Genomic DNA, 11,659 nt, shown 5'->3' with positions numbered 1-11,659 from the left:
TGAGCTTTTTAACGGAAATACCAAAATGATGGATGGTGGACAATCTCAGGGACCAAAGTTATGTGTTATGAAAATCTCATAAACCAAAATTATGTGTTTTGCTTTTTTAACGGAATGATCAAAATAATGGATAGTGGACAATCTCAGGGATCACTTTTATTGATTTTAAATCTTAAGGATCAAAGTTATGTGTTATGTAAATCTGAAGAACCATTTTAACTAAAAAATCAGAGTTTTATTTTCTAAAAAGATTAAAATAAAATAAAAGATTCAAACTCGTTTGGGTTGCCCCAAAAGTTCACAATTCATTCAAGCTTCAGAGCTCTGGCCCCTTCTCTTTTAACACCCATCATTCCATTCACGACACCCAACACCCCCACAAGCTCGAACTCAACTCCAGCACTTGCCTTGCCTTCTCTCTCCTAGAATAGAATATTCCCAAAGATATATTTCTGCAATCTATGGAGTTTCTTTCTTGATTCAAAAGGCCGCAATAAAGGTGTGAGCTCTGAGATATTTCTGCGCAAATCTTGGCTTGTAGACCGTAGATCCCCACCATTTGTTCTAAAAGGCGAACTGGGTTTCTATCACTTTTGTCTTTTGGTTCATAATTCCCATGGTTTTTAGTTTGTCACTCCAGGAAGTTAATGCTCCCACTTCTGCTGGACTTGCTGCTTACATTGTCACTCATTTTTTCATAAGTGTTCCTAGACTTTAAGAGGTATGTTCCTAGCTCTAATATGCTTAATTTTGGTTATTACTTTTCAGTTTTGGTTCCTTTTTTACTACTGATTTGTTTTACTGTTATCTGGTTAAATCTGATCATTCAGTTTGAGTTGGTAATTTGCTAAATTCATTAGTTTTGTGTTATTGGGTTGCTTCAAATGACTATATTATTCATAGTTTCCTACCCTTTTAGCTTTTAGGTGTCTAAATTCAATTTTTAGTCTCTTTCTGTTTTATATTTGGATTTTGAGTTATCAAAATATCTAAGTTTGTTCTTTCAAATGGATGGTTTAATTCATTAAGCACTTGATATGCTTGGATTTTGTGCTGTGAAACAATGAAACTTGCCTTGTTTAAACTAGATTATGAATTATCAAATTCTTTTGTGATTAGAAATCTGGTTATGTATTACTTGATGTAAATGATTAGTTAATTTGTATTGCATCGCATCGCATCTGATAAGCTTAGATGGGCAGGTGTTTAATTATGTGATTGTGCTTGTCTCAGTGTTACTATAATGTCAAAAACATTTGAGGTAAGGAGGGCTTTGGAAGTGCAGTTTGCAGTTACTTGCCTTAAATCTACTTGCTTCTACTCCAGATGGGTTGAATAATGAAGGGCTCTACCTTTTAGAGTTGAAGAAAAGTATGCAAGATGGATTTGATTCTTTGGGAAATTGGAACTCCTCCGATCAGACACCTTGCAGATGGATGGGAGTAAATTGCTCTTCCAATTACGATCCAGTGGTCAAAGGTCTTGATTTGAGTTCCCTGAATCTTTCAAGTGTCCTCAATCCTAGCATTGATAGTTTCCACTTAACTTTTTTTTTTTTTTTTTCTGATGAGAATGCAGGTTTTGGAATTACTGGTCTTCGATTCCACCTCCCCTCTCCTCTACCTGACCCTCCTCTTCTCCCTCCTCCTCTTCCTCTCCTACTTCTTCACTCTTACTCTTCCATTTCCCCAAAAGTTCCTTCGGTTCTCCATCACCACGCGGTTGCTCTCGGCAGTTTCCCAAAGTTTCGGGTTTTGAGCTCTGATGAGATCAGGATTTCGGTCTGGAATCATACGGTTGACTCATTCGTAGTGGGAGGTATGTGGGTTGTCCCCTGTTTCTCTTCCTTTTGGTCTAATTTGGGGCAAAATTGTAGAATTCTATGCATCTCTGTGTGTGTCTTGGTGTAATTTATGTATAGTCTATCAATTTTTTGGTGGAGATACTGAACAATTTGGCTTTGTTTCTATAGTTTGTATTCTAGATTTGCAATGTATATGATATGCTAGTGATTTGTTTGCTTTTCATCCTTCCGGAGCAATAACATTACAATCTCGATGCGAGTTTACTTACATGAACACCAGAAAGCAATTGATATAAGGATAACGATCAAAGAACGGTACAGTAGAGCTCAAACAATTAATGCAAATTGCCATTAACGAAAAGTCTGAAAAGATGAATGAAAGAAACACGTAATGTATTTGGATCTACACAAAACTGCTGTATTGTGTAATCTTATTGCCACATACATATAGATACACACACACACACACACACACATATATATATAAAACCTAATATTATTAGGACAAATGTTGAGAAATCTTTTTAATTGATTGTTGTAAAATTCGATTCTTGCTAAATGCTTTCTTCATTTTTTGCTGATTTGTGTGTGTGGATCTTTTGTTTGATTTCAGTTTTGGTTGAAGGAAACGTTTATAGGGTTTTGTTGTGGGAGTTTGCAAACGCTTTCTGGGTCAGGTGTGTAACTTATCATTAACCATTTTTTATTTTTTGTGTTTTAATTAAAATTGAAAGATTGCTGGGGAATGGATATGCCTGCGGTTATATAACTTATCTTTAACCATTTTCTAATATTTTTTGTGTTTTAATTAAAATTCAAAGATTGATGAGGAATGGTTATGCTACGGCTTAGTTGTGAATTAATGGTGCAGCAGCAACTCCTAAGTTGCTATTTAGGTAAAATGTCAGAGTTCCCCGAATTTGAATTTTCAATTCGGAATTTCAATTTCTAGGGTTCATTTCAATTTGGGTTTGTTTGGAATCTGCGCTTTCTTTGGTATTTTTGGTTATTCCATCGCCAGTCATGGCCTCCTAAGATGAAAGGGTCATGGGCGTGCATGGCTGCTACCGTGTTTGCTTAGTGTGAGAGGCTGATTTACGTTTGGGTTTGTGTTTCTCTTGCTAATTTTGGATATGTTTGGATTTTGTTTTGCTGGGGTTGTCATTCTTTAAATTTTTGTAAATTTTTTTCTATGAAGAATTGGACATTTGTGCTTGTCTAGGGTTTAGGTTTCGCTGAAATGTTCATATCTAGGTTCGGGTTGTTGCGTCGTTAATTTTGAATTTTATGTTTAATTTGGGTTTTTACATTGTGAATTTTGAATCTTTAGCCTGATTATGGTGTAATTAATTTTAATTTTGTGGGTTTGAGTAAATTCCGCACCTTTTCTTTTTGTTCTTTAATGGTTTGAAAAAAAAGCATGAATCTGGAGGATGGAACAAATGGGTTTTCTGTTCAAATCCCTCACCCAAATTAAATATATAAATTAATTTCTTAATTTCCTTTTAATGGTTTGGAAATCAAGCTTTTTATTTTGTGCATTTTCACAGTTATTTCTTCCCGAGTTGGAAAGTAGAAGCTTCAACTTTTAGCTCAGACCTTAAAGCCTCAAAATTTTCACTTTATCAGTCCAGTTATTCTAGGCAAGCATAACCCTTATCAACATCCTGTTTACAGAAGAATAAAGTCATTCTCATGGTCCTTCTCTGGTAAGTGGATTATTGAATATCAGAATTTAAGTTCTGTATTAGTGCATTTCATTGATGATAATCCAAAATTTTTAATCCCTTGTGTTTCAGGAATGCAGTGTTAATTCTTCGGACTTTCGACCTCTGCCGTCTGATTCTCCTCAATTATGCTTGCACCATTTGAACCAGAGTGAATCTTAAGGTTGATTTTTGCATTTGTCGAACTCTAACTCTATTTCCATCTCTCTCACAGACATACACACTATGTCAATGTTAAAACGTCATCATTCCTTATTATTCAAAATTGGTCTTTGGTTCATTTTATTAGTAAATTTTCAATTCTCTGATGGCTGCTATTACATGTTTGTCGGATTGCATTATAGGCACATACTTTTGCATTTTAAGGTATCAAGCTTCTTCTTGGTGATAATACTAACTATTTGCACTCTGGAAAATTCTTCATTTGATTCAATAGGGTTTTTAATTTCACTTTTTTGTTGCTGTGAAATGTTTTTCCAAGCTAAATCATTGGATTGCAATTGCGTATGTTTGCTTTCACCTTCTCAGTTCTGTTCGATTGTTTCTTATGAAAAAAAAATTATTTCTTCTCAATATATATTTTGTTAAGGGCTTTTAATTAATGACTTCTCTCTCTTAGAAACCACGAACACTACCTCAGAAACCACAAACCCAGCTCCTCAAGTCCTCAGGTAAAACCCATTTTCCATTTTCCCTTATTTGTTCTTCTCAACATCTAACAGTACTATTCTCTTTATGTTTGGGGGTCAAATTCTGGAAATTATTGTAGTTTTGTATTAAATTTGATGCTTGAATTAAGGAAATGGGGTTGACTTGATTATGGTATTAATTTTGCACAAAAAGATTGATGGCTTTGTGAGAGAGAGCTCGCGGTCGGTCATAGTATGTGTAGTAATGTCATTTAATCGACCATAATAGTGATAATTTATATTTATGAATTCGGAATGTGGGATCTTTTCTTTTGTTTGTTTAATGTGGGTTCTCACAGTTTATTCTTCTGTAATTTTGGTGCTTTTTCAATAACTTCAATGGTAATTAGGGTTGTTTTATTTTGAGGTTTTCTTTTGTGTTTTAATTTACGATTTTACTGATTTTCACGTATTTATTGTGCAATCTCTTCTTTATTTTCTGTGCAGCACAATGCATTTATGAAATTGCTCATTTTGACAACTGGGATTGCCAGTTTCCTCCACCTCTTATGTTGTTCACCAGCTTCACTGCAAATAAGATTAAACCAGGTCCCTTCCAAGTTTCAGCCACCGCTACCACCAGGACCTCAGCTATCTTTCCGTTGTTCCTCAAAACTTTCATATTGGTACATAAGCTCAACTCTGATTCTATTTCAAACCCAAAGATTGATTATTTTTATTCTTTTTTCTCTGTTATTTAGTAAACTTTCCTAGCTGTCACAAAATGATTTATAAGATTAGGAATTGATAGAACGGTAGTTGTTAAACATTGTGGCATTTGAAAATCCTTCTGTATTAAGATGTGTATTTGTTTTAATTACAATTTAGGTGATGGAAAAGTTAAATATAATTTGTGCATGTTTCATTTTTTTTCTACCCAGCTAACAATCTGTTGCTTGAAGTTCATCCTTTTGATTGTACGCTAGCTCTTGATGTCAGCTTAATTGAATGTCAATGAAATCCAAACTCTTATCCTATCATCTCACATCACCCAAAGATTGATTGTACAGTAGAGATGCAGAGGATGGAATCCGTGAATTAGATGGTATGTTTAGTACTTGGCTATTGATTTTTAATATGTGGTTTTCCTAGTTTATATTATTCAAATCTGCCATAAGGGAGAAGCATAAGTTCAGTCGGCAACATTGTTTGTGAAGCAGGATAATTGAGCTGAACAATGAATGATGGTATCTGTTCTGAGATGCATATTTCAAAATCTTCCTTATGGAACCTGTGATTTTTCACGAATTATGCATGTTCAACTAGGTCTAGCTTTCTTCTTTATATAATGTGGTCGTTACCTTCGTTGGAATTTCTGAATTTTTTGAGATGTGAGATATCTCAATCAAAATAATGCTCATCATATAACGTGTAATTTAGTAGAACAATACTGATACCGTTGCTTGAGTTGTGAACATTCTGTTTTCCTCTTCTAGAATTGTGACTTGCGGTCTTGCTTTTTTTGATTCACCATTTCTGTTTTGATGTAAATCCTTTACTTATGCATTGATGGGTAAGTCTTTGGTTCTGTTTTTGTTGAACTTTTAATTAGGCCAGGCTAGCTGTGCCTTCCTAATGGATGGGTTTGGTTTCAGGACTCTCTTTTCTCTGTTGAATTTTCAAGATAGAGGTTGTATTTGTATGTTACATAGCTTTTTCTGAATTTCCAATTTCGTTGAAAAAAAAAAAAAAAAAAAGGGCTCTGGCAACCAATGTTTTGTGGTGAGTTTCCCAGTTTTGTTCATGTGCTTTTTTCTAATTTTGGATTTGCAAATGAGTATTCTTTTTTCTTTCTTCCTTCGTGACTTGCATGCTGCTATATAATTTGGTTTTGTTTTTGTTTGTTCTCAGAGTTTGGTTTGTGGGAATCCGTTTGTGCTTCATTTTTGCTCTGTTCCAAGAGTTGTTTTCTTCTTTCTTATGGTTGTGAATATACATATGTGAACATATAATATCTTCATTTGGAGTGAATCGAAAAGCTTACTATGATAAAATTATATTTTGTGGTACTTGAATATGGTTGGCTAAATTATACTGGTTCTAAGTTGAGGACAATTTACTGCAGAAATGGATGGTTCATGGATTGCAGTTGGCACCACCATGGCCACGACGACAAAGAGGAGACGTTGTTGGCGATATCGAAGCTCCTCAAGGAATTGACCGAGGAGGACATGAAAGTACAGATTTGGATTTCATCAGCACGACCAAGATCATGAGCATTTTGATGGTCTGCAGCTCTCAGTTCTTGGCATTTCTTCTTACATTTAATCTGGTTGAATTTTTTATTTTGTGGGTTTGGAAATTCAAGGTTTTTTTTCTGCAATTTATATTTCCATTTAAGTTTTTGAACTGTTCTGTTTGGTTGCCAGTATGATTACTTATAGACTATTTCGCCATATGCATTTGCTACAAAATGTAAACTTATATTAAATGAAACATGTTGAAGTCTCTTTGCATTTGCGTAAGCTATCGTGTGTTGTTAAAAGTGAGGGGGCATCTAGCATACAACACACACGCCATGGTTGTACAACTAAGTTTGCCATGGAAGGATTTCTGGATTTCTTCGATAACTCTCCTTCAGCCAAGCTTCTGCATTTATATGATCATTGTCAAACGCTGTAGCAACTATAAGTTTGTCAAAATTTATAATTATGGTTATTGATTGCTGGAATTTTGATCGTAGTGGTCCAGATTTACTTGCTCATGATATTTTTATTGCTTTACTGTGAAAAGATGGATACTTTACTGCAAAATATGCTTAATTTAATGCAGATTTGCTAGGTTTTTAATACAATTAGGTTAATTGGATAATGTATATTGGCGATTTTGCAGTAAGTACAATGCTTTTTGTGTGCCTACTTCTCCGCTGATTAACTTCTCACTCTTACAGGCTTAGATTCAAAACCATAATGGATTCCCCTTTTAACACGGGACCTCTTTGAAAACTCTCTAATCATCATTGATTGCAGACTAAAATTTAATGCGTTAAATTTCCTTCCTCTTTCTTGTCCAAATTTTCAGGTCTCCACAATTGTTCAGGTTGTTGGCATTATTCTTTCCTTGCACGCAGCTACTAAAATTTCGAGTAGAGCCCAAGGTATAGCGACATTTGCCTGTAGATGGCATGCGTTAATGACATGCAGTTCTAATGATTCACCGCATAAGAGAAGTTCAGACAGTTTGGTGAACTTTGAGGCTGCCAACAGATTGAGCTCACTGCATACAAGTTATTCTGATAGTGATTTGGAGTCAACGGATTATGTTCATGTGCCTACAAATTCCCAGCTGGCTTCACATAGGGCTTCATACCACAAGTAGACAAGCTTTTGGTATGCGTCAGCTTATGCTGTTTCAGTTTTTTCTGTTTATCATGTTTGTGTTTGAAAAGATGGCTCTTTTGGTTGTCATTTATGGTTTTCGTTTGTTCATTTCCCGTGGTTCAGTCTTACTGGTTGTTGATTGTGGCTCATACTCTATTTATATTTCTCTGTAAACTGCTAATTTTGGAATATACTATTGTTTCCTTACTGGTACTTTAAAATAAAAATATGAAAAGTAGTCTCAATCTCGCTCGGGGGTGTTGCAGGCCAATTTGATGCTACGAGGCACTTCGTTTAGGGGGCTATCTGAGAGAGAGAGGTGTTGGGTGTTTAAGATTGCAAAATCAAATTACCTGTGGAATTTATAACATGCAATCAGTTTTTTTTTTTTTTGTTGTTGTGTTCAAATAATGTTGATTGCGCTGTTTAAAGCTTTTTTTTATAGTTAGGTTGAAAATCATATCGATATATTCTTTATTTAGTTGGTCCAATCTGTGAGATTGTTTTGCTTGATGTTTCAATCAAAATTTGATCTTATTTTTTTGTGTGAAATTATAATGGAATTGCAAGTCAAGTATATCTTAGATTCTTGGTTGCATACTCACCTTCCCACAGCTATTATATTGTCTCTTGATTGGATGGATTTTTATAATTTCCTGGAGTTAACAATGCTTTTTATAATTTCCTAGATGTATCTTGTTTGTTCATTCATGATTATGTTGAATGTTTTTTAGGTTAAATGTGTCTTATTCATGTAGTTAAGGTTGGTGCATTCAAGTCCCGCATTGGGCATATTTCTAGTTGATATCTAATGTGGCAACCACTACTTAGTTATCGAAGAGATGTGACAAGAGGGAAAATAAAAACTGGAGCATTAAGTCTTAAATTATTCATTCAATGGAAACCACTTTCTTAACCCTTAATTTTGCCTTGAATAAGGATGTTTCCGATGTATTTAATTTTGAGAACGAAAGGAAATAGTAGAAATGGGAACATGTTTGTTTAAATGATTTTTCCATGTACTGGCAAACATGATATTTTCCTCATGGCTGGCTGACTTTTTGTTTTATGCGAACGTGTTGAATTTTCTTTTGTTTACTCACCCTTCTCTCGCTCTGTAGCCGCTTAGTTCGTTCTTGTTTTCCATTTCTGCACCCAATTGTTTATTGAATGGTTTATAATGTTACTCTTCTTCATGGCAGAGTATGCATACACCATGAGGGTTGCAGAAAAATGTGACATCCATAGCTACGGGGTTGTTCTATTAGAGTTGCTAACTGGAAGAACTCCAGTCCAATCACTAGATCAAGGAGGCCACTTGGTCACCTGGGTGAGACACTATGTTCAAAACCATTCATTAACATCTGGGATACTCGATAGTCGGTTAAATCTTCAAGACAGACTTCTTGTTGATCACATGCTTATTGTATTAAAAATTGCTTTGACTTTGCACAAGTATGCCCCCATTTGACTGTCCAACAACTCGAGAAGTTGTGTTGATACTTTTTGAGTCTAATGAGCAAGATGGGGACTTTCTTCCGTCTCCAACTTTCAATCTTCCTTCGAAAGATGCTACGGATCTTCTGAAAGACGATGTAGATCTTCCTTTGACAGATGATACTCGGTGAAAGTATACGACACATCCCTAGATTTTAGTTACTCTGACGATTTTTTGGGGGCTCCAATTCTTGCACATATTATTTGCAACAAGGAAATGGTAATATTTGTTGACCCTAAAAATTACAAAGCCTATGTGGCGTGCAGGACGAGTAACTAATGAGCTAACTACGTCCTTAAGTTGATGCGGGGCGTGCCAACTCGTCGGCCGAGCTCGGCCGAGGAGTAAAATTTGTTGATGTTGACTTCTTGATCTTGCGATTACGGTTGAGGAAGGAACAAGTCTCGGCATTTGGGTTCTTGAGCCTGAAGGCAGGGCTGCTAGTTCTGCGAAGTTCACGAATTGTCGGCCTTGGATTCGGTCACCGTGATTATATTCGTTAAAGTATAAGCACGTCGAATCGACACCAGACTATATGGACACAAGTACTCAAAGGAGATGTATGTCTTGATGGTAAATGTGGTTCGGCCATCAGAATGCCGAACTCTGAAACTCATTCGTGAGTATCCAATCATAAAACCACTCGGTGTTCGATGTGCCGAATGTAGTAACTTGTAACACCTTACTTCACCGAGAAGGCTAAGAAGATGACCTCTGTCAATAAGGATTCGGAAACCCTTCTCGATCGAGACTTGGATAGGTAACCAGTCAGCCTCGACGTGGTGTTGTTTATCCAAACTGAAGGTGCTCCTCGGTCGACTGATTCTACGGCAACAGTGCTATTTATCCAAACTGAAGATGTTCGCTGGTTGTCTTCACACTGCTGCTTATCCAAACTGAAGATGTGTTGGTAGAAAAAGAAAATAAAAAATCTCAAGATGCTTGAGAGTTTTGCGCAGGGCAGTTGTGTGTTGAATTGGGGAGACTTGAATGATGCACTCTGCTTTTTATTTATAGCAACAAATCTTCCTTAAGATCAAGTTGAAACCACATTCGGATTATGACTTCTTATTCTGTTCCAACTTTATCTCGATCAATCCTACTCTTATTAGGACTTTGAACTCACCCTTTTTTTCAGGCCGTATTCATTGCCAGCTGAGAATCCATATTGCACTAGGACCTCTTATCTTATCGTGTTGGGACTTCTTCGACCCATCTGCTCATCCAGACTACTCCTTCTTGCAATACGACTTGACCACCTTTACTGAACAACCTGGGACCACCAGGCATCCCATAATATATTTGGAAAAACTTTGGGCCGAACCTACGCTTTGCCCAAAAATATTATTTTGGGCCTAAACATTGCCCCCTTACTTCTGAGGTCTTCTGCCTAGAATCCCCTAGACGATTTTCGACCTTGAAGAAGCGAACCCTAGAAGATAACTACGGGATAATGAAAAGTCTCACACATCCCAACTGTCAAGCGCATTTATGACACACGATCTGAATTTCCCTGCACGTCTTGCCGCGTGTCAATCCTTGGTTAACCTAGCAGCCCGTAATCATGACCCTTGAAAACATGCGTCAGCCGAAATGTCTCTTCCACATTAATGTATTAAATTCATCGTAACACGCAATCGTGTGTTCTCAAACCACGAAAACCTTGATCATTTCCCCGAGATTCCCAAGATACCCATAATGATTAGGGATTTCCTGGTCGATTTTGCCCTAAAATTTGAAAATCAAACGCTTTTGAAGATCAAACGTTTGACCTTCTTCTCGAAATGCCTATAAATACCTGAGTTTCCTTCGTTTGCACTTTATGCCTTCAGAAACCTTGAAACCCCTCTCGCCATTTCTGCTTTAAGAATCCCAGAAAGTCTCAAGCTCTCATCCCAGAAATCCTTCCAAGCTCTCCACAATGGCTTTCAACACCTTCATTTCCAAGCTTTCCGACAAATGTGGCAAGTGCCGGGACTTCATTAACCGGAATGCCATAAAAAACTTTCGTTTTGAAGGTGACTCAAGTGTCTCCCATAAGATCTTGGGATCACTTTTCAAAGACAACGTTCAGGCATCCATTACCAACCTCCTCAAGGATCACTGCCTAGCACCCCTGTGTCAAGGTTTTGACTGGTCGAAGTGGAAATCGACTAAACCTCAAGGGGCTTGGCCTTCAACCATTACGACTTGGGTAGCGTGGGTTGAAATGATGAAGAAGTTTTTAGTAAAGAATGGAAGGTTCTTGGTATCTGCAACGCCATTAGGCTATCGACCATCGAGACTGTTATGGATAAAGAGCTTTTTATGGCAGTTTTAAGCTTTTGGTGCTCAGCCACCAATACTATGGTCCTTCCGCTCGGCCCCATTATTCCCAACATTTTTGACATCTCAGCCATTCTCGGGACATCTCATTCGGGTTTCCGATCGACGGCTCTATCTGGATGTCCATCTAGCCTCGACCTCAAGATGCTCTTCGACGAACCAATAGCCCTTAAAAGAAGAAGTTCATAAATTGCACAAGAACTTCTTCAACTACAACACCCTTATTCAACATTTCGCTGGCCAAGGCGAAGAAAACCTCAGGAAGGGGGAACATGTAGCCTTCATTTTCTATTGGT

At 36.9% G+C, this 11,659-nt stretch overlaps 1 protein-coding gene across 33 annotated transcripts; it reads left to right on the top strand.

The window, feature by feature from the left end:
- The first annotated feature begins 329 nt into the window (after positions 1-329).
- Positions 330-9,199, top strand: LOC103955333. 33 transcript variants are annotated; one of them, XM_048591985.1, is made up of 12 exons: positions 349-721; positions 1,234-1,479; positions 1,579-1,818; positions 2,430-2,481; positions 2,626-2,700; positions 3,482-3,513; positions 3,612-4,035; positions 4,151-4,202; positions 4,668-4,846; positions 6,286-6,528; positions 7,242-7,549; positions 8,743-9,199. In XM_048591985.1, the coding sequence occupies exons 7-11, from the start codon at positions 3,757-3,759 to the stop codon at positions 7,536-7,538; spliced, it is 1,050 nt and encodes a 349-aa protein (XP_048447942.1). In that variant the 5' UTR covers positions 349-721; positions 1,234-1,479; positions 1,579-1,818; positions 2,430-2,481; positions 2,626-2,700; positions 3,482-3,513; positions 3,612-3,756; the 3' UTR covers positions 7,539-7,549; positions 8,743-9,199. The 33 variants fall into 33 exon arrangements, 19 of the variants coding, with proteins under 19 accessions (XP_048447933.1, XP_048447931.1, XP_048447932.1 ...); XM_048591984.1 differs by having other exon boundaries at positions 3,604-4,035; XM_048591983.1 differs by having other exon boundaries at positions 3,434-3,513.
- The last annotated feature ends 2,460 nt before the right edge of the window (positions 9,200-11,659 follow it).

The sequence above is a fragment of a genome, unplaced genomic scaffold (assembly GCF_019419815.1).
Source record: "Pyrus x bretschneideri cultivar Hongxiangsu unplaced genomic scaffold, Pyrus_bretschneideri_v1 Contig36, whole genome shotgun sequence".
In the NCBI taxonomy this organism is placed as follows: Eukaryota; Viridiplantae; Streptophyta; class Magnoliopsida; order Rosales; family Rosaceae; genus Pyrus; species Pyrus x bretschneideri.
This window is presented reverse-complemented; position numbering and strand designations above follow the sequence as displayed.